The 22,837-nt window shown below is 50.0% G+C and overlaps 1 protein-coding gene across 22 annotated transcripts in view; it reads left to right on the top strand.

Annotated features, from left to right (window-relative positions):
• Nucleotides 1-22,837, top strand: part of USP36 (ubiquitin specific peptidase 36) — a 53,865-nt gene that overhangs the window by 20,128 nt on the left and 10,900 nt on the right. For 15 of the 22 annotated variants that reach the window (XM_063799395.1, XM_063799408.1, XM_016933036.3 and 12 more), the window contains 12 exons: nt 739-821; nt 1,973-2,084; nt 6,199-6,339; nt 6,878-6,978; nt 7,755-7,896; nt 13,142-13,819; nt 14,492-14,622; nt 16,802-17,395; nt 18,247-18,458; nt 21,294-21,395; nt 22,039-22,154; nt 22,511-22,662. In XM_063799395.1, the coding sequence (XP_063655465.1) occupies nt 739-821; nt 1,973-2,084; nt 6,199-6,339; nt 6,878-6,978; nt 7,755-7,896; nt 13,142-13,819; nt 14,492-14,622; nt 16,802-17,395; nt 18,247-18,458; nt 21,294-21,395; nt 22,039-22,154; nt 22,511-22,642 (2,544 nt within the window). In that variant the 3' untranslated portion in view covers nt 22,643-22,662. Of the gene's footprint in view, nt 1-738; nt 822-1,972; nt 2,085-6,198; nt 6,340-6,877; nt 6,979-7,754; nt 7,897-13,141; nt 13,820-14,491; nt 14,623-16,801; nt 17,396-18,243; nt 18,459-21,293; nt 21,396-22,038; nt 22,155-22,510; nt 22,663-22,837 lie in introns of all 22 variants that reach the window. The other 7 variants (XM_063799394.1, XM_063799399.1, XM_016933032.2 and 4 more) reach the window with 1 other exon arrangement.

Here is a 22,837-nt window from a genome sequence, read left to right as displayed (position 1 = left end):
AACAGGAACAACGCTGTCCCCAGGGCTTGAGGAGAGTCTGTTGTGTGCTCTGGGCGGCGTGCAGCCTTTGGAGCTTGGTGGCTCTGTGGGCCTCACCTGGGAGAGCAGCCTTGGCTTTATTGCACACCCTGCTCCAGCTACAGTCTGCGGGAGGGCGGTCTGCCTTTGCTGGGCCAACCCAAGCTCCAGAGCAGGTCCAGCTACAAGATCATCCTGATAAAAGTGACTGATTCATGGCAGACCTGCAGCTGTCATTTCTTTGCTTTGCTTTTTTTTATAGGGGCTCGAGGGACAGGGTCTTGCTCTGTGGCCCAGGCAGGAGTGCAGTGGCGCAATCATAGCTCACTGTAGTCTTGACCTCTAGGCTTAAGTGATCCTCCCACACAGCTGGTACTACAGGCATGCACCACCACGCCTGGCTAATTTTTAAAATTTCTTTGCAGAGATGGGGGTCTTGCTATGTTGCCCAGGCTTGTCTCAAACTCCTGGCCTCAATGATACTCCTGCCCCGGCCTCCCAAGGTGCTGTGATTATAGGCGTGAGCCGCTGTTCCTGGCTGCTTTCATTTCTTGTCTCTGGAGAAGGAGTCCCAGTCTGGCAGCTAGTGGGCAAATTTTTATGCGAGTCTAAGTTTTGTGATTTGCTGCCTCAGCCTAAAAAAGACCTTAAATTTGGCATTTCTTGAATCAGCCTTTTTCCTCTGCTGTGTATTTTACTCCCTGTTTTTGTCCTCCTCAGCAAGCTGCGAATATTGTGCGTGCTCTGGAACTTTTTGTGAAAGCAGATGTCCTGAGTGGAGAGAATGCCTACATGTGTGCTAAGTAAGTTTCACGTTGCTTGTGGCAGAAGACTGATACCAGACGGGAAATAAGTCCCCTCACCTGACAGTGTTGTGCCCACCCACTCTTCCTTAGCGGTGACCGCTGCTCGCATTTCTTGAGGAACCTATGTGTGTCCTAAAAACTCAAACTTCTAAATAACACGAATGAAGCAATAGCTATGATTTTTATAGCTACAGTTTACACCATACCTGTTCTAAAGATGCCGCATATATTGTGCAGTAGAGGCTGTGGTTTCCCATTGCTAGGGATGGTGAAACTGAGGCACAGAGAAGTGAAGTGACCAGCCATAGGGCCACACCAAGAGGACGTGGCAGAGCACGAGCTCACATCAGTTCACACTGGCTGGCACCGGGCGGCCGCCCCAGGGACTGTGCCCAACCAGCTGCTCTCTTGCCTCTTAAGGAGTGTTTTCTTTGGCTTTCATTTTTTACTTAACTGGTTTTGGACATTTTTCCATTTCTGCAGATAGAACTCTTACTTTGTCATTTGTTGCATTTTTACTAGTGACAGGGTTTCACCTTGTTGGCCAGGCTGGTCTCGAACTCCTGAACTCAGGTGATCTGCCTGCCTTGCCTCCCAAAGTGCTGGGATCACGCTACTACAGCCGGCTGAGTATCTTTATATCTAGGTCATTGTAAAGCTGTAGGCACTAAAGAATATATTCTTAATTCTGCTTTACTCTTCTTTAGGTCTGTTTCCTGCAGCTCTCCAAGCTGCGCGCCTCTGCCTCTGTTTTCTCTCCCTGTGTTTGCGCATCTTCTAGCTTTGCTTACGTTGACTTCCTGCCTGCCCGTTTTATCACTCAGCCACATCTGCTTTAATTTGCTCTTTCCTGTGTTGGCCCAAAGCAACTTTTTCCTGTATTTTATTTAGTTTCCTGGTGGGTACAGTACTTTTATTTTTTTGCTTTAGAATCTTCCCACTTTCTGTAGTCTTATTTCCCTGTGGTAGCTTTCCTTTACTTGAGGCATGCTTAATGTGATTTTTAGAGGAGCAGAAGGTCGAAATCTCATTGATGAAGATTCCACTATTACAGAGCAGTTGTTGCTGTTATTAACTTAGCGTTAAGACAACATTTTTCAGAGCACGAATCAATCATTCATTAATCTTTCTCGTCACCTTCTTCATAGATGCAAGAAGAAGGTTCCAGCCAGCAAGCGCTTCACCATCCACAGAACATCCAACGTCTTAACCCTTTCCCTCAAGCGCTTTGCCAACTTCAGCGGGGGGAAGATCACCAAGGTGAGCACTCGTGACACCATCCCAGGCAGCTCCGTGGGCCACAGTCGGCATCAGAATAACACGAAGAAAGTGATAGCCACGAGTTTGATAGCTGCTGTTTACACAGTACCTGTCCCTGTTCTAAAGGTTCTACACATATTGTGAAGTAGGGACTGTAGTTTCGCCCTTGTCCAGGACGGGAAGACAGTCACAGAGAGGGGAAGCAACCTGGGACGCCTTTTAAAAATAGACGTTTCTGGGTTTATCCCAGTGCCAGTGAATTTGAATCTCTGGAGGACAGGGCCCGGGAATCTGCATTTTTGCAAAATCCCTAAATGCTTATTATACACAGTCAAGTTCCAGGGCCACTGTCTTAATGGATTTACCGCAGCTTCTGGTTGTGCTTGGGCTGGTCCTGGCAGGGACGTTCAGGGTTCTCCAGATGAGTGTGATGAGCACTGGGCGGTGGGACTTGCATCGTCCATGTCCTTTTGATGTCTAGAACAGGTGCCATTGCATGCTCTGGCTTTTTATGAAATATAGAGTTTTAAAAAACTACTTTTGACACGATGGTATTTTATTGTTTAAATTTTATTTTGTTTTAAGACAGGGTCTCACTCTGTCACCTGGGCTGGAGTGCAGTGGCATAATCACAGCTCACTACAGTCTTGACCTCCCAAGCTCAAGCGATCCCCCTGCCTTAGCCTCCTGAGTAGCTGGGACTGTGGGCACATGCCACCATGCCTGGTTAATTTTTTAAAAAGTTTTTTGTAGAGACAGGATCTTGCTGTGTTGCCCAGGCTGGTCTCAAACTCCTGGGCTCAAGTGACCTGCCTGCCTTGACCTCTCACAGTGCTGGGATTACAGGTGTGAGCCACCATACCTGGCCTATAGTGGCATTTTCATAGAAGATGTGTTTCTTTTTTCTTTTTTCTCTTTTTTTTTTTTTTTTTGAGACAGAGTCTTGCTCTGATGCCCAGGCTGGATTGCAGTGGCGCTGTCTCCACCTTCTGGGTTCAAGTGATTCTCCTGCCTCAGCCTCCAGAGTAGTTGGGATTAAGGTGCCCACCACCACACCTGGCTAATTTTTGTATTTTTAGTAGAGATGGGGTTTTGCCATGTTGGCCAGGCTGGTCTCGAACTCCTGAGCTCAGGTGATCCGCCTACCTCAGCCTCCTAAAGTGCTGGGATAACAGGCATGAGCCACCGTGCCCAGTAGATGTCTGTATCTCATAAAAATCTAGAGTTCTGTTCTGAGAGCCTGGTTATGTGGTTTGGAACGACACCCTTGGCTGAGCCTCCGTTTCCTCACTGGTAGTGGTAGGGGGCTTGCTTAGGTCAGCATTTCTCAAATGTGTTTGCAGATTCTTTATGTCGTAGACTCAGGTGTCGTGTAACCACAAGGGCATGTTTTAAGAAATGTGTCACCAGGCAATTCTGTCACTGTGTGAACATCATAGAGTGCATTTACACAGACGTAGATGACGGAGCTGGCTGTATGGTATAGCCCATTGCTCCTAGGCCACAAACCTACACAGCCTGTTCCTGTCCTGAATACTGTAGGCAGTTGCAACACAATGGGAAGTATTTGTGTATCTAAACATAGAGAAGGTACAGTGAAAATGCAGTATTATAATCTTATGGGATCACTGTTGTATATGTGGTCTGTCATTGACCGAAACATGTTATGTGGCACATGACTGATGGTATGTGACGTTTAAGAACAGGCAAAATTAATGGTGACAGAAATCAGAACAGTGGATATTTGAGATGGGGGCAATGACTGGGACGTGGGAATTTTCTAGTTGATGTTCTGCATGTCCATCAGTATATACTTGTCAAAACTCTTTGATCTATATACTGAAGATCTATGCATTTCAACAAATCCCACAACTCAGTTTAAAAAAATGATTTAGGCTGGGCACAATGGCTCACAACTCTAATGTCAGCACTTAGGGAGGCTGAGGTGGGAGGATTGCTTGAGACTGGGAGTTTAAGACCAGCTTGGGCAACATAGTGAGACCCTGTCTCTACAAAAAAATTTTGGTTTTTTTGTGTTTTTTTGAGACGGAGTCTTACTCTGTCACCCAGGCTAGAGTGCAGTGGCACCATCTCAGCTCACTACAATATCTGCCTCCCAAGTTCAAGCGATTCTCCTGCCTCAGCCTCCCAAGTAGCTGGGACCACAAATGTGTGCCACCATGCTTGGCTAAATTTTGTATTTTTAGTAGAGACGGGGTTCCACCATGTTGGCCAGGCTGGTCTTGAACTCCTGACCTCAAGTGATCCACCCACCTCGGCCTCCCAAAGTGTTGGGATTATAGGTGTGAGCCATCATGCCCAGCCTAAAAAATTTTTATTAATTGGCCAGTCATGGTGGCGTGTGCCTATAGTCCCAGCTACTTGGGAGGTAGAGATAAGAGGATTGCTTGAGTCCAGGAGTTTGAAGTTACAGTGAGCTATGAATGTACCACTGCACTCTAGCCTGGGTGACAGAGCTAGACTGTGTTTCTTAAAAAAAAAAAAAAAAATTATGCATATATTTTTCGGAGTTCCTAAACACACGTCTGTATATGACCCCGAATAATGGCAATCCTGTCATGTGGGCTCTGTGCTGTCCTGGTGCACTCAGCCTACAGCTGCCATGCCGGGCACTATTACTAAGAATATATGTGTGTGCATGTATGTATATATGTGTGTGCACGTATTATATGTGTGTGTGTGTATATGTGTGTGCATGTATGTGTGTATGCATGTGTGTGTGCGCGTATGCATGTGTGCGTGCATGTATGTGTTGTGCGTGTATGTATATGCGTACATATGTGTATGCATGCATATATGTGTATGCGTGCGTGTATATATGTGTGCATGTGTGTATACGTATGTATGCATGCATGTATATATGTGTGCATGTATTTTATGTGTGCATGTATGCATATATGTATACATGTTATGTATATGTGTGCATGTATTTTTTTCTATGAAAAATTGGTCAGTTTTGGGAACACATTTTAGCATGACCTTTCTTCTGATCCAGTTGATTAAAAGTCTTATTTGCGGTAGCAGTTGGCTATATTAATTCATCACTTTTATTTCTGAAGATCTAAAACCCAGCATTCTCTCCCTTTTCTCCCACCAACAATGTTCCTGTAAAGTGGAGGGAAAGAAAATGAGTGACTCTTCTCATTTGATCGTTAGGAACCAGGTGGTGAGAGAACTAATGGAGATGCTTGACAAAGACAAGAACAGATCCTGCATTGCTTGATGGGACAATAAAGTTTCCCATAGGCTGGCTGGAGAAGACTCACTTCTCAGCATCTTGGTGTTTTTTCTTTGTTTGTTTGTTTTGATTGTTTTGAGATGGAGTCTTGCTCTGTTGCGAGGCTGGAGTGCAGTGGTACGATCTCGGCTCACTGTAACCTCCACCTCCCAGTTTCAAGTGATTCTCCTGCCTCAGCCTCCCGAGTAGCTGGAACTACAGGCACATGCCACCACGCCTGGCTAATTTTTGTATTTTTAGTAGAGACAAGGTTTCGCCATCTTGGCCACGATGGTCTCAATCTCTTGACCTTGTGATCTACCCGCCTTGGCCTCCCAAAGTGCTGGGATTACAGGCGTGAGCCACCGCACCTGGCCAGCATCTTGGTTTTTAATCATTGCCTGGGGGAGCTCCTGCACAGCGTTGCTGCACACCCATTCGCCCCAAATTGTCTTTTTCTTTTTTGTGGCGGGGCAGTTTTGAGACAGTCTCACTCTGTCGCCCAGGCTGAGTGCAGTGGCTCGATCTCGGCTCACTGCAACCTCTGCCTCGCGGGTTCAAGTGATTCTTGTTCCTCAGCCTCCTGAGTAGCTGGGATTACAGGCAGTGCACCACCATGCCCAGCTAATTTTTTGTATTTTTATTAGAAGTGGGGTTTCGCTGTATTGGTCAGGCTGATCTCGAACTCCTCGAGGTGATCCCCCTGCCTCAGCCTCCCAAAGTGCTGGGATTACAGGCGTGAGCCACTGTGCCCGGCCCCCAAATTGTTAAAGACCAGACAAGCTGGGCATTTTGTGTGGTTGTGGATGGAAAGGGCAAATTGATCTTTACTCTCAAAGTGAATTTTATTTGCCTTTTCCTTGATTTTTCAAACAGGATGTAGGCTATCCGGAATTCCTCAACATACGTCCGTATATGTCCCAGAATAATGGTGATCCTGTCATGTATGGACTCTATGCTGTCCTGGTGCACTCGGGCTACAGCTGCCATGCCGGGCACTATTACTGCTACGTGAAGGTGAGAGGCTTGTGTCAGTGCAGCTGCCTCCTGGGACAGGTTTCAGCACCCATGCACATCCAGATGTGGCCTCTGTAGAGCACTTACTTTGTGAAAAGTGTGATGTTTTGTGGTTGTATTCAAGTCCTCGTTGTTGCCTCTCTGCGTGGAGTGAAAAGATGCCCTTTACAGAAGTGTTGCACCAGAATCTAGTGTTCTCAGACTTGCAGTGAGACACGGAAGAGGCAGCCGCTTCTGGTGCCATCCTTAGAACCCTGGCAAAATCGGCCATGGTGATGACACTGCCTGAATGTCCTTTAGAAGGGACAGTTCCTATCTGTTGGGGCACTAGGAAGGAACTGGGACGCAGAGCACACTTTGGGGTCACATTCCGAGTTATGAAAATATTACACATTTTAATAGAAGTTGCTACCTGTTGATTATTAATAGTGTTTGGAAATGTAGCAACTAACAGATTTTTTATTCCCTTTTTAAAAAGTGAGGATAATGGGATGCTTGTTGATTGTTTTGTTTTCTGCAACATCCTTGGCTGCTTCAGGCAAGCAATGGACAGTGGTACCAGATGAATGATTCCTTGGTCCATTCCAGCAACGTCAAGGTGGTTCTGAACCAGCAGGCCTACGTGCTGTTCTATCTGCGGTAATAAACTCACGCCCTCCCCAGATGAGCTCACTCCCTCTGCTCTTTTCTTATACCGGTGGGCCTCCCTAACCTTTTTTTGTTTGAAGGTAATTGGGAATTCCACTGGAGGGATTCGTCATGTGTCATAGAGACCGTCCACAGGGAAGGACACTTTTTAGTAAAGCCAGAGCCTTGGGAAGGTCAGGACAGGATCCCATCTGCCCTCACACTGATGCTGTTTTGAATGTAAACAGGAAAGTCACCATTTATAGTATTGCCCCAAATTAGAGGTACTGCTCCCTGGATGGTAGCCAGCCAATGCCCCTTCCCGTGTGGGGAAGCTGCCCCTGTAGGGATATGCTGGGAAGGACGTGTTTGTGGGGGTGCTGCCGCAGAGCTTCTCTGGAGGGGCCTTCTCCCGGAGCTGGCTGTCACTGACCTGGAGGCTGGAGGCTGTGGCAGCTGAGGCATTTTCGCTGCTTTGTACGTCTCTGCAGATTGTGGCTGAGGTGTTTGAGGGGTCTCTCTTGCTTTCTGGTGCATTGAACTCTGATCTTGGAGGAATTCTGACTCTAATTTGCCCTTGCTCTGCTTATATTCAGCAGATACCTGGGGCTGATCTCTCAGCCTCACTGTGGTTGAAAGGCAAAGGGAGATTCCAGAGAAGTGGTTAGGACTGGCAGGGTTTCCCCAGGCCGTGTTTCTGCCTTTGCCCTGCCTTAACTTATTCTAATTCTCTCCGTTTCTGTAATGCCTAGTAAGAGAATTCCCTACTTGTTTTCTTCCTTTGACAGAATTCCAGGCTCTAAGAAAAGTCCCGAGGGCCTCATCTCCAGGACAGGCTCCTCCTCCCTTCCCGGCCGCCCGAGTGTGATTCCAGATCACTCCAAGAAGAACATCGGCAACGGGATTATTTCCTCCCCACTGACTGGAAAGGTATTTGTGAGAATGATGGAGGCCAAAGTGGCTGGTCTTGGTGCTCCCCACAGACCTCCTCACACTTGGGAAGTTGGCCACAGTGGAAGGAATTTGCAGGCAGTTTGCACTATTCTAGTTGATGTTATTTCTTTTCTTTTTTTTTTTTTTTTTTTTTTTTTTGAGACGGAGTCTCGCTCTGTCATCCAGGCTCGGGTGCAGTGGTGCGATCTCGGCTCACTGCAAGCTCTGCGTCCCGGGTTCCCGCCATTCTCCTGCCTCAGCCTCCCTAGTAGCTGGGATTACAGGTGCCCGAACCACGCCCGGCTAATTTTTTTTGTATTTTTAGTAGAGATGGGGTTTCACCGTGTTAGCCAGGATGCTTTCGATCTCCTGACCTCAGGATCTGCCCGCCTCGGCCTCCCAAAGTGCTGGGATTACAGGCGTGAGCCACCGCGCCCGGCCAATGTTATTTCTTAAACTGGTCATCAGCTGACATTGGGTATAGAGAAAGAGGAGACATGAATGAGAAAATCCTGACCCAACAAATTAGAATTGTCATTCACAGATCTGTTCTACTCATGAGACCAGCACCACTTACAGGTGTCGTGACAGGTGTGCCAAGCAAACTTTCTGTGTGCACTCCTTTTATTTCCTTTATAATGCCAAGCAAACTTTTTTTTTGGAGACAGGGTCTCACTGTGTTACCCAGACTGGAGTACAGTGGCACAATCATGGTTCAGGGCAGGCTTGAGCTCCTGGATTCAAGCCACCCTCCTGCCCCAGCCTCCCTAGTATTCGGGACTATCAGTGCACTACCACACCCAGCTAATTTTTAAATTTTGTGTAGAGACAGGGTCTCACTATGTTGCCCTGGCTGGTCTTAAGCTCCTCAGCCCAAGCAATTCTCCTGCCTCGGCCTCTCAGAGTGCCAGGATTACAGGCACCAAGCAAACTCTTAACCGTAAGCGTGTAGGAAAAAATATCCTTTTTTTTTTTTTTTTTTTTTTTCTTTGAGACAGAGTCTCATGCTGTCACCCAGGCTAGAGTGCAGTGGCGCAATCTTGGCTCGCTGCAACCTCCACCTCCCAGGTTCAAGCGATTCTCCTGCCTCAGCCTCCCGAGTAGCTGGGACTACAGGCGCATGCCACCATGCGTGGCTAATTTTTTTATTTATAGTGGAGACGGGGTTTCACTTTGTTAGCCAGGATGGTCTCGATCTGCTGACCTCCTGATCCACCTGCCTCAGCCTCCCAAAGTGCTGGGATTACAGACGTGAGCCACTGTGCCCGGCCTGTTCTCACATTTTAACGGGGAAAATGTGAGTAGTTTGTACCAATGTTAATTTCCTGATTTGGGTAATTCTGCTGTGGTTATGTAAGAGAGTGTCTTTGTTCTTTGGAAATACACATGGACATATTTTGGGGTAAAAGAACATCATGTCTGCAATTTACTCAAATGGATCAGAAATAGAAATATGTGTATGTGCATACATACATAGTCATACATATATACACACGTACATATACATACAGAGAGAGGATGATAAAGGTTATGTGGTTACAGGTTAACCATTAGGAACTACCCTCTAAGTTACCTTTGTGTGTATTTGAAATTTTCTGCTAGAACTGTTAAGAATTCAGTTTCACTAAGTGGATTCATGAGCAGTTTCCTCATTAGAACACAGTGATCATTTGAAGTGGGGTGGACCCTCTCTTGATGACTGTTTCTTTTCTTTTTTTTTTTTTTTTTTTTGAGACAGAGTCTCGCTCTGTCACTGAGGCTGGAGTGCAGTGGCGCCATCTCAGCTCACTGCAGCCTCTGCCACTATGCAGCCTCCGCCTCTTGGGTTCAAGCGATTCTCCTGCCTCTGCTTCCTGAGTAGCTGTGATTACAGGTGCCCGCCAGCACTCCCGGCTAATTTTTGTAGTTTTTGTAGAGATGGGGTTTCACCATGTTGGGCAGGCTGGTCTGGAACTCCTGACCTCAAGTGATTCGCCCAGCTTGACCTCCCAGAGTCCTGGGATACAGGCATGAGCCACCGTGCCCGGCCTGGATGACTGTTTTTGATGGATCGTCTTCCTCTCCCTTTAGAATGAAGAGTTGAACCCCACACACAGGCAGTCAGGGCCTTTCACAGTCTGCAGGGGTTTTGGTCATTTACGTACATCTGTATTTCTCTTCACATTAAAGAAAATAGAAGCTGAAATTAGAAGCATTAGAATTGAAGTGGCAGTAAAATACATGATGTAATTGCAACGTTGTTGGTCACTGTAGCCCAGACTAGGAAGTTAGGAAGCAGCCCGGGCCTGCTACTGTGACTCATGTCTGTAATTCCAACACTTTGGGAAGCCGATGTGGGAAGATCAGTGGATCCCAGGAGTTCGAGACCAACCTGGGCAAAACCCTGTCTCTACTAAAAATGCAAAAGCTAGCCAGGTTTAATGGCACGTGCCTGTATTCCCAGCTACTCAGGAGGCTGAGGTGGGAGGATCACTTGAGCCAGGGAGATTAAGGCTGGAGTGAGTCATGATCATACCACTCCACACCAGCCTGGGCAACAGAGCAAGACCCTGTCTCAAAACAAATTTAAAAAGTAGCCTGGGCAACATAGATCCCATCAGCACAGAGAATATTCAGTAAGCTGTTGGGGGAGGATCACTTGAACCCGGGAGGTTGAGGCTGTATGCAGTGAGCCATGATCACGCTGGTGAATTCCAGGCAAGGTGACAGAGTGAGACCTTGTCTACAAAAAAAAGAAGAGGGGGGCCGGGCACTTTGGGAGGCTGAGGTGGGTGGACCATTTGAGGTCAGGAGTTTGAGACCAGCTTGCCAACATGGTGAGACCCTGTCTCTACTAAAAATACAAAAGTTAGCTGGGCATGGTGGCGTGCGCCTGTAATCCCAGCTATTCGAGAGGCCGAGGTAGGAGAATCGCTTGAACCCGGGAGGTGGAGGTTGCAGTGAGCTGAGATTGTGCCACTGCACTCCAGCCTGGGCGACAGAGCGGGACTCCATCTCAAAAAAAAAAAAAAAAAAAGGAAGCAGCCTGGGCAACATAGAAAGACCCCCATCTCCAAAACCCCATCTCCAAAAAAAGTGCAAAAATTAGCCAGGTGTGGTGGTGCACGTCTGTTGTCCCAGCTGTTTGGAGGTTGAGGCAGGAGGATCACTTAAACACAAGGCTGCATTGAGCTATCATTGTGCCACTGCGCTCCAGCCTGGACAACAGAATGAGACCCTGTCTCAAAAAACCCCAGAAAAACAAAGGAAGCCCCACTTGCCACAGGAACTCCACGGGCAGAGTGATGCCCGAGGGTGGAGATTGGCTCAAGGAGAGTCCCTGTGTCAGGCACACCTGCAGGGGCGCTTCACTGACCATGAGCATTTTCATTACAAACGTGATTTTCCAAATACACTGCAAGCAGACGAGAGCCATTTTACTCTAAATGACATGGTGCAAGTTCTAGTGTGTATGGAAATGTTCAGCCAGTGAAACGGCTTTGCGGTGCAGTGGAAAGATGAATTCCTTTTAGAAAACAGTATTAACAAAGAATAGAATGTAGGGAACAAAACAAAACTCGGAAGAAAATAGAGGTAAATTCTTAACCTCTGGGAGAGGGAAGAAGACTTTGTATGCTTAAAGTTGAAGGATAAAATGTAGAAGAATTATGAATTGACTAAGATTTACATTTTTGTACATAATTTACTACAAACAAATGAAGCAATAAAACCTTGTAAGATATTGTCAACAAAAGGTTAACATTTGTAAACAAAAGATCTCATTCAAATGAAGATCACTTTAGTGCATGTGCAGAGAATATGAATGTTAAAGTGGTAATAGCCCAAACGAGTGTCAAATTAGCAAATGTTTTGAAAAATAGATGTTGCTGGAGTATAGTAAAAGCAGTTTGGCATTTTGCATCAGATTTCATGAAAATGAAATTTGTAATTTCATTTCCAGAAAATTAGCCTTGTAATTCCATTTCCAGAAAATTAGCATGGAGTACTAAGTACAGGAAAAGCTCAACAAATATTTTTTAAGCACCGACTATATACCAGACCCTTGAGTTGCTGGTGAGGGCTGCAGTGGGAACGAGAGAGATACGGGTACAGCCTCTTGGTCAAGCAGGGGAGGGCTGACATTCAGCATCTAAATACAGAATCATAAGTTATTTCTATGCAGTTGTAATAAGTGCTCTGAAGGATAAAGGATACACACGCATATACTGTACAGTATTTTTAATTTCAACAGTTGGAGACAATATAGCTTATATAAATTAACCATACAGTTAATATGTATCAGTAGTACATAGTATATATAGTAAAATGTCAAAGACAGGCCGACAGGCAGGGTGCAGTTGCTCAGGCCTGTAATCCCAGCACTTTGAGAGGCCAGGGTGGGAGGATTGCTTGAGCTCAGGAATTCAAGGCCAGCCGGGGCAACATAGCAAGATCCCCATCTCTACAAAATAGTAATAATTATTCAGGTGTGGTGGTCTACTCCTATAGTCCTAGCCAGTTGGGCAGCTGAAGTGGGAGGATCTCTTGAGCCCAGAAGGTTGAGGCTGCAGTGAGTTATGATGACATCATCACGCCACTGCACTCCAGCCTGGGCAACAGAGCAAGGCTCTGTCTTAAAAGATATTTATTGAGAGTTATCGCCCATAAAAAATGCTTGAGATAATAGCTTTAAGATAAAACTGGGATGCAACTCTTCAGGCCAGAACCATTTGGAAGAAAAGATTGAAAGAAGAAAGCACTAGAATGTTAATGCATGGTTATGTTTAGGTGATGGAACTTTGCTAAATTTTTTCCTTTATACTTTTTTCTCTTCTCAAATCTTGATGAAAATGTACTGGTTTTATAGTAAAGATGGCCATAAAGATATGTATTCAGGCCAGGTGCTATGGCTCACACCTGTAATCCCAACACTTCTGGAGGCTGAGGCAGGTGGATTGCTTGAGGCCAGAAGTTTGAGACCAGCCTGGCCAACATGGTGAAACCCCATCTCTGTCAAAAATACAAAAATTAGCCGGGTGTGGTGGTGCACGGCTGTGGTCCCTGTTCCTTGGGATGTCACAAAACACCAGAATTGTTCAGAGAAGCCACAGTGTCTTTACCAAGAGTCCAGATAAATAATTTATCTTGAGCATGCTAATCAGAGGCCATGTCTGCTACTAAGATTCGCTGTGGCCTTATGAAGATGTGGCCCAGCTGAGACTTCTCGCTTCCTCAGTTGTGTTTTCTGCTTTGCTCTCCTTAGCAACAAGACTCTGGGATGATGAAGAAGCCGCACATCACTGAAGAGATTGGTGTGCCCATATCCCGGAATGGCTCCACCCTGGGCCTGAAGTCCCAGAACGGCTGTATTCCTCCAAAGCTGCCCTCGGGGTCCCCTTCCCCCAAACTCTCCCAGACACCCACACACATGCCAACCATCCTAGACGACCCTGGAAAGAAGGTGAAGAAGCCAGCTCCTCCACAGCACTTTTCCCCCAGAACTGCTCAGGAGCTGCCTGGGACCAGCAACTCGAATAGCAGCAGATCTGGGAGTCAAAGGCAGGGCTCCTGGGACAGCAGGGATGTTGTCCTCTCTACCTCACCTAAGCTCCTGGCTACAGCCACTGCCAACGGGCATGGGCTGAAGGGGAACGACGAGAGCGCTGGCCTCGACAGGAGGGGCTCCAGCAGCTCCAGCCCAGAGCACTCGGCCAGCAGCGACTCCACCAAGGCCCCCCAGACCCCCAGGAGTGGAGCGGCCCATCTCTGCGGTTCTCAGGAAACAAACTGTTCCACCGCTGGCCCCTCCAAAACACCGCCAAGTGGAGCAGATTCTAAGACGGTGAAGCTGAAGTCCCCTGTCCTGAGCAACACCACCACTGAGCCTGCAAGCACCATGTCTCCTCCACCAGCCAAAAAACTGGCCCTTTCTGCCAAGAAGGTGGGTGTGTGGGGGTCTCGCCGCTGCTGTGTATCAGGAGAGCTCCAAGCGTTGCTTGGTTGTGGTTTGAAGGGAGTGAGAACATTGTCCAGGGGCTTTGGCCTCCCTCATGTTAGAGGAACAAAGTGTCTTTTAGTCATTCCCAGCCATTTGCAATTAAAGAACGGCTATCTTGGGGTGAAGGCAGTATGGGGTGTTGAGAGAGCCCTGATCTGGTGATGCTCATGTGACTCATGGAGGTTTGGGCAAGGTAGCAGTTCCCTGTTTTCACAGTAGGTGGAAGATCCTGACTGAACCCGAGGGAGGGTGGGCCCCACCAGCGTGTGTCCCTAGCAGGGGTGGGGCGGGCAGGAAGCGCAGAGCCCCAGTGGGGTGCCCGGCACCTCTGCAGCAGGAAGCTTAGGCAGCCACGGCACGAGGATGTGATTGTTGTGCTGAGATTTTTGTTTAAATTTTCTTCCTTTTTTTTGTTTCTAACCAAAAATACTTTTCTGGTTCTTCTTCTACCATTCCCCTGCCCCTCACCTCCCCTTTTTGTCTTCTTCTGTCCCCTCATCTTTTTTTCTGGGCTCTTTTGTTTTTATTTTCATGTTTTGTTACTTTTGTTTTCCCTCTTCACTCACGGAAACCTTTTTTAGACCACCAAGTTTTTATTTATGTCGATAACTGCAGGCCAGCACCCTGTGGAGGGCGACCGGCAATGACCTCCGTCCACCTCCCCCCTCACCATCCTCCGACCTCACCCACCCCATGAAAACCTCTCACCCCGTCGTTGCCTCCACTTGGCCCGTCCATAGAGCCAGGTAAGCTTTGGGCCGGGATCTTCTGGGTGCCAACTGGTTCTCCCTGTGGTTGCGTGTGCTTGGCTGGTGAGGAGTTGGACGAATCGCCAACCTCACAGGACAGACAAAGCATTGGGGCAGCCAGGAGGTACAGGGGGGCGTCACCGACCAAGAGCCCCCTCTTCTGTGTTCCCCTGTGGTAAAGGAGCTTTGGGTGGTGAAGGCAGTTCGGCCTCTGCAGTCCTGATGTCTTAGTTCTGTCTTTATTGGTGGTCTGTCTGCGACATCCTTGTGGTGATGTGGTGTGCTGGGGACTGACCTGTCCTGTATCCCTACCAGCCCCATGACAGTACTTCCCAGTCGAAGAGAAAGGCGAAGTGAGGCCTTGGCGAGAGGCTTGAGTGAGCTCGGAGTCCCGAGCGTTTTTTGTGGGACGTCTTGCCTGCTAGCGTCATGCAGGTTAAGAACTGTCTCAGGGCTCTCGGGTTCCTCTGCAGACACCTGCCGGAGATGCAGCCCCTTCCCTGTGCATGTGGGCCCTGGTCCGCAGGGGCTGCCTGCATCTCTTAGGTGCCTCGAGTGGCAGGAAGTTGAGAGTAACTGGTAAATGGCTGTCTGGAAGCCGGTGGGAGTGGGGAAGGAAGCAGTGAAAGATGGGGTGAGTCATGAGGCGGCCTGCGGGGACTGTACTGGTGGCCTCGGCGCTGGGTTCTAGTTCTAGAATCTCCAGTGCTACATGAGGGCGAGGTATGACTGTGCATCGCCCACAGCCTCTGCCTTCCTCTCCTCTCACATATACACGCACAAGCACACCTCTGCCCTATACCTAGCATAAGATTTGTGTACGTGGGAGGGCCTTAAGTGTTTGGGTGTTTTTCGTTTCTTGCCTTATAAGCTTTTTTGGAAAAGATTCCAGAAGACACTTAGAGTAATCAAACATCGTGCAGCTGGCATGGCCCTTATAGTTTGTTTAGATGATGACGGGGGTCCTGTTTTCCGCAGGAACCCTGGGAGGTGGGCTTTGTGGTCCCAGCTCATTGACAAATGAGAACATGGTGGTTCAGAGTGGGAAGTTAATTTTCCTAGAGACACAGAGCTGGCAAGAGGGAGCCTCGCTGGGTTCGGCACTAGATCCTGTCCCGGACATGCCTTGCTCATGATTCTGCTCTACGCATCTGTGTCCCGGTTTCAGCGTCCTAATGACGCTAATGTGGAGGTGTCATTAGGCCAGCTCAACACTTGCTTTCCTTATGAGGCTCATTTCCTGCCCAGGAACACCCTGCGACTTTCGGAGGTTGGAAAATAAATCCTCACGGGATCTTTTTTTTCCTCACCATTTATTGTTTCGTGAAGGCTTCCTCCCTTAACACATTTGTATTAAAGATGTTTTTACATTAGAGCTCGCAAAAATACTTGAATTGCTTGGTGACAAGAAACTAAGGCATGGAACAATTCTTATTAACTTTGCCTTTTTAAAAAAAAAAAATTTTTTTTTTTGACTTTTAAAATCACGTGTTGGCTTGCTTTTTTTTTTTTTTTTTTTTTTTTAAATCTCAGGGATCAGTTATTTTAAGTTCCAGGGTACATGTGCAGGATGTAAAGGTTTGTTACAGAGGTGCCATGGTGGTTTGCTGCACCTATCAACCCACCACCTAGGTAACTTTGTTTTTTTTTGTTTTTGTTTTTGTTTTTGTTTTTTTTGTTTTTTTTTTTTTTTTTGAGACGGAGTCTTGCTTTGTCGCCCAGGCTGGAGTGCAGTGGCGCGATTCGGCTCACTGCAACCTCCACCTCCCAGGTTCAAGCGATTCTCCTGCCTCAGTCTCCTGACTAGCTGAGATTACAGGCGTGTGCCACCACGCCCGGCTAATTTTGTATTTTTAGTAGAGATGGGGTTTCACCATGTTGGCCAGGCTGGTCTCAAACTTCTGACCTCAGGTGATCCGGCCACCTTGGCTTCCCAAAGTGCTGGAATTATAGGCATGAGCCACTGCACCTGGCCAACTTTGCATTTAAATAGATGTTGAATTAATTGTTAGCTTTCTTTCAAACATACATGTAACTTAATGTGTATCTGAAAACTACAGGGTAAGAGCCTTTTCAGATTTTTAGGTGAAAGGGAGGGGAGTGAGGGTAGACAGAAGGAACAGCTCTGCTGGGTCTTTCAGAACATCCTCTCCCTGTTTCCTGGCTGTCCCCACAGGGCTGTGTCACCTGCTCCCCAATCATCCAGCCGCCTGCAACCCCCCTTCAGCCCCCACCCCACATTGCTGTCCAGTACCCCCAAGCCCCCAGGGACGTCAGAACCACGGAGCTGCTCCTCCATCTCGACGGCGCTGCCTCAGGTCAACGAGGACCTCGTGTCCCTTCCACACCAGTTGCCAGAGGCCAGTGAGCCCCCCCGGAGCCCCTCTGAGAAGAGGAAGAAGACCTTTGTGGGAGAGCTGCAGAGGCTGGGCTCAGAGACGCGCCTCCCACAGCACATCAGGGAGGCCACTGCAGCTCCCCACGGGAAGAGGAAGAGGAAGAAGAAGAAGCGCCCGGAGGACACAGCTGCCAGCGCCCTGCAGGAGGGGCAGACACAGAGACAGCCTGGGAGCCCCACGCACAGGAGGGAGGGCCAGGCACAGCTGCCTGCTGTCAGACGGCAGGAAGATGGCACACAGCCACAGGTGAATGGCCAGCAGGTGGGATGTGTTACGGACGGCCACCACGCGAGCAGCAGGAAGCGGAGGAGGAAAGGAGCAGAAGGTCTTGGTGAAGAAGGCGGCCTGCACCAGGACCCACCTTGGCACAGGTAAGGGCAGGAGCAAGGTGGCATCTGTCTACCTCTGACGAGAAACAAAGCAAAACCACAGAATCTACCCCCAAGTAGGTATGGTCTGGAAATGTAGTCTGCTTGCGTGGTTTTCTAAAATGTGGATATGTGATCAGATGTCTCCTCTGGCTGGGTGTGGTGGCTCACACCTGTAATCCTAGCACTTTGGGAGGCTGAGGCGGGCGGATCACTTCAACCCAGGAGTTTGAGACCAGCCTAGGCAATATGGCAAAGCCCTTTCTCTACCAAAAACAAAAATTGGTTGGGCATGGTGGCATGCACCTATAGTCCCAGCTACTCAGGAGGCTGAGGTGGGAGGATGAAACGTTTGAGCCCAGGAGGCGGAGGTTGCAGTGAGCCGAGATCGCGTCACTGCACTACAGCCTGGGTGACAGCTAAACCCTGTCTAAAAAAAGAAAAAAGAAAAAATATCTTCTCTGATAAATACCAGTGGATTGATCCTTGAAGCGACGGTGGTGTGGACAGTAGTGTCCATCATTGTATGTGCAGGGCTGTTCAGGGATGCTGGATCAGGTGTCCCGGGCCAGGCCAGGATCTGCCGTTTCATCAGGTCACAGTAGCCTGCACATTGGCGTCAACAGGCTTGGCTCAGTTAGGATGGGAAACGTGACTGGTTTTCCCTCTACTGTCTCCGTGGCTGCGTGTGGAGCGTCCGCTAATACGTGTGGGGGGAAGAATGTTGCAGGGAGCTGCGTGCACTGGGTCACAGCTGGGGTGGCACCTTCTCCATGTTGCAGGCGGGTGTCTGTGCGCTCCTGCTCCCCTTGCAATTTGCTCAGAGCTGACTGCTGCCTCTCACTTCCAAGCAGCTGCTCTCCCATGGGTGATGGTGATCCAGAGGCCATGGAAGAGTCTCCAAGGAAAAAGAAAAAGAAAAAAAGAAAGCAGGAGCCACAGCGGGCAGTAGAAGAGGATGGGCATCTCGAATGCCCAAGGAGTGCCAAGCCCCAAGATGCTGTTGTCCCCGAGTCCAGCAGCCGCGCACCATCCGTGAATGGCTGGTGTCCTGGGGACCGCATGGGTATGCACTAGGCGAGGGGGTGGGGACCACATGGGTGTGCACCGGGCAAGGGGTTGGGGGACCACATGGGTGTGCACCGGGCGAGGGGTTGGGGGACCGCATGGGTGTGCACCGGCCGAGGGGTTGGGGGACCGCATGGGTGTGCACCGGGCGAGGGGTTGGGGGACCGCATGGGTGTGCACCGGGCGAGGGGTTGGGGGACCGCATGGGTGTGCACCGGGCGAGGGGTTGGACCGCATGGGTGTGCACCGGGCGAGGGGTTGGGGGACCGCGTGGGTGTGCACCGGGCGAGGGGTTGGGGGACCGCGTGGGTGTGCACCGGGCGAGGGGTTGGGGGACCGCGTGGGTGTGCACCGGGCGAGGGGGTGGGGGACCGCGTGGGTGTGCACCGGGCGAGGGGTTGGGGGACCGCGTGGGTGTGCACCGGGCGAGGGGGTGGGGGACCGCGTGGGTGTGCACCGGGCGAGGGGGTGGGGGACCGCGTGGGTGTGCACCGGGCGAGGGGTTGGGGGACCGCGTGGGTGTGCTCCGGGCGAGGTGGGGGGGGACCGCGTGGGTGTGCACCGGGCAAGGGGGGTATTGGGGAGTGCACAGGCTGAGAGCAGCGTCTACTGCATCTGAGCTTGGGAGGGTCTGGGAGAAGATGTGGAGGGCCCTGGGACCCTACCAACCTTCACCCCCCACCCCCGAGTCTGCTCCCTCATGTGTCACAGCATTTGACTGAAACAGCCCCATGGGAGAGGTTACAGTGCACATGAACTTTAAAACATTCTGTGAATGCCAGTGGGTCTTCCGATTCAAAGCTGTTCTGTCTACAGCTTCTCAAGGAATGACTCCCTGAACTCCCAGCCTGAGTTTTTTTCTGTGATGGTTGAATTTAGAAGAGTTGGGTTCAAAAGTGAATCCTCCTCTCCTGCTATGTAGCTGGGCCATTCAGAACATAGCACGGTTTGCTTGCTGTTGGGGACCTGTGTGCTGTGGCTGTCCTTGGGCACCACCCCTCAATCGGAGGGTGTTTTGTTTTCTTTAGGGCTGGCTGGGGCATGCCTTGGCAGGCACCCGCCACAGAACACATTTGTTAAGTGAAGGGGAGAGAAAGTCCTGGCTGCTTGGTATAGGGGGCCGAGCTTGAGTGAGGCCTCCTCTGCAGTCTGGAAGATCTGATTATGGCAGTGCATCTGGGGGCCAGCAGGACCTTAGAGACTGATTTGTATTTATCCAACTCTTAAGAAAGGAATTTATCGTTAAAAATGAAATGGTATGAAATAAATTGCAAAACGTGGGTGCTAGCCAGTGCCGACTGAGTTTGCTGGCCAGCATGCTCTCACAAGTACTGCCCTGGCCGGGCGTGGTGGCTCTCGCCTGTAATCCCAACACTTTGGGAGGCCGAGGCGGGCGGATCACAAGGTTAGGAGATCGAGACCATCCTGGCTGACACGGTGAAACCCCGTCTCTACTAAAAATACAAAAAGTTAGCCAGGCATGGTGGCGGGCGCCTCTAGTCCCAGCTACTCGGGAGGCCGAGGCAGGAGAATGGTGTGAACCCGGGAGGCGGAGCTTGCAGTGAGCCGAGATTGCGCCACTGCACTCCAGCCTGGGTGACAGAGTGAGACTCCGTCTCAAAAAAAAAAAAAAAAAAAAAGTACTGCCCTAACATGGCACCAGAGCTGTGCTCCGTGCCACCCTCGGAGCGAAGTGGAGTTGGCTTGTTAGTGCAAGGGACATCACTTGAGCACTTGCGGTGCACCAGGGTCCATGCCAGGTGCTGGTTGTGTCTACTGAAGTGCGCCCTGGGCCCTCGGGGCTCCCTGGCAGAGCCAGAACCACACAGTAAGGGCTCGTGCTCAGCAAGGAGGCGCTGGGGGCCGCATGGGCTCTTGCAGTCCTGTGCCCCTGAGGAGAGTGGCTAAATGGGCAGGGTACCAGACCCAAGGGCAGGAGGCGCAGCACGTTGGGAGCAGGCAGGCTGCTCTGCATGGCTGGGTCCCTGGGCTGTGTGGATGAGATGGGAACCATGGAAGCCACTGTGTGGGGGCAGGGGACACTTAGCCTGGAGCTCACTGAGGAATTGGAGGCAGGGAGAAATGAGGTCAGATTTGTGTGAAGGGAGGTGAGTATATTCCAGGGGCTATGTGGCTAGCTGGGCAGAGGACGAGTTCAGAAAGGGTTTCTAGAACCCGATGAGGGTGGTGAGTGCTGTCCTGGTCCCGAGGTGCGGGGTGGACCTGCGCAGTGTTGCTGATGGGGACCAGGTTCCCCCTGGACAGGGCTTAGGAGGTCGGGCCCCTGATGGCAGCAGCCAAGCTTGGCCGTTCCCTCCACCCCGGTGGCCATCCAGGTGTCAGGCTGGTCCTGGGGCACGGGCCTCTCCCGTAGGTGAGGTGGATTCCATTTAGATCTAGTTGTCTTCCCTCCCTCTGTCAGACTGAGGACTTACACTACTGGTTAAAGGGGTTTTGGAGGTTTTTTTTTTTTTTTGGTTTTTAGCTTTTTGTTATTTTCCTTGTTTTCTTGCTCATGAATTGACTTGGACAACAGCCTTCTCTATTGTGTCAGGTCATTAGTAAATTAAGCATGTAAGCATTAGTAAATAAGCATTTAGGCTGGGCGCCATGGCTCATGCCTGTAATCCCAGCACCTTGGGAGGCCAGTGGGAGTCCCAAGGAGTTTGAGACCAACCTAGGAAACATAGTGAGACCCTGTCTTTAAAAAAAAAAAAAAAAAAAGGCAAGCATCCACTTACTGTAAGTTGTTTTATAATTTAAGGTGTGCGATTGCTTCCCCAGTGGGTTATTTTAAACGTCTATAAATGTTTCTTGGCTGCTCCGATTGCAGGGCTGAGCCAGGCCCCTCCTGTGTCTTGGAATGGAGAGCGGGAGTCTGATGTGGTCCAGGAACTGCTCAAATACTCATCTGATAAAGCTTACGGGAGAAAAGGTACTGATTTGGAGACAGGACTTCTGTTTGCCTTTCATTGGTTGGTTTTATAGGAGGGAAGGGTGTGGAATGGATCCTGGTGCACTGTGAGTGTGGCGGGCGGGCATCGCTCGGCTTTGAGAATGGGAAGAGGAATCTCAACACTGGCTGGAGTCCTCTTTAAACCCTCAGCCGTGGCACGAAGGTGGCTTCTGTCCGTGGCAGGATCCAGAACAGCTGCTTCTGAGGGTTGGGGCAGGGTGAGGAGCCCCACACATGCTGTGTCTTGGGTAGGGAAGGGGCAGAGTGACGAAGCTCTTCCAACCTGGGTAATGTCACTTCTTGCTCAGAGCATGTTTTTATTCAGACTTTGAGACCGAACATGACATCTTTGTTCCTCAGACGAGGGCATGGGTTTAGAAAGAACTGAACTCTTTGGCTGTGGTTTAGGGTTTAGCTAAGAGGGCATCGCTGGGGGTTCCGTGCTGACCGACCACACATGGGCGTCGGGCCGTCCTCTTCTTGTCCTTCTCTTCACCACAAGGTGGCACTCAAAATTGTTGACTAATTATGAGTAGACTAGTTGGTAAATGACACTCTTGAAGTGAAGCCACAGGGGACCTGGGAACCTGCACTCGTGCTGACCCCCGTGTCTGCCTGGTAGTTCTGACCTGGGATGGCAAGATGTCGGCGGTCAGTCAGGATGCTATTGAAGACAGCAGACAGGCCCGGACTGAGACCGTGGTTGATGACTGGGACGAAGAGTTTGACCGAGGGAAGGTATGATGCGTGATGCTGACCACAGGCTTGAGGGAGCAGGGCGGCGTGGCTCAGCTCAGAGCCGGGGCAGTTGGAGGTGGCGGCAGTGGCATGAAGCGGCCGAGCGTGAGAAGAGCCAGGCTGCCCAGGCCTGTCCGGGCGTGTGGCCATGGACAGGGCATGCATCCTCGCAGCTTCCGCCCCTTTGTCAATAGGGGGACTGCAGGTCGCCGTGCGCAGGGGTCATTGTGAAGAGTGGGTCTCCAGAGAGCTCATGAGAGCCCGGCCTGTGTGCAGGACCTGCATGCAGCATGGAGCCCCGTGGGCCAGGAAAGAGCCGTTTTTGGGAACTGTGATGCCTGTGATTCTTGGTCTAGGAAAAGAAAATTAAAAAATTTAAGAGAGAGAAGAGGAGAAACTTCAACGCCTTCCAGAAACTTCAGACTCGACGGAACTTCTGGTCTGTGACTCACCCAGCAAAGGCTGCCAGCCTCAGCTATCGCCGCTGACTGTGCCCCTGTGGAAGGAGGTCGGTTCCGAGGGGGTGGGTGTAAGGGTGAGGTGGGGGTGTGTGTGCCATGTATGTGTGTAGGGGTGTGGTGGGGTGTGGCGTGTGTGTATGATGTATGTGGGCTGTGTATCTGGCACATGTGTGTTGGGTGGTGTGTGTGGTGTGGGCGCGTCTGTGGTGTGTGTCCTAGTCA

This window comes from Pan troglodytes, chromosome 19, assembly GCF_028858775.2.
Source record: "Pan troglodytes isolate AG18354 chromosome 19, NHGRI_mPanTro3-v2.0_pri, whole genome shotgun sequence".
In the NCBI taxonomy this organism is placed as follows: domain Eukaryota; kingdom Metazoa; phylum Chordata; class Mammalia; order Primates; family Hominidae; genus Pan; species Pan troglodytes.
This window is presented reverse-complemented; position numbering and strand designations above follow the sequence as displayed.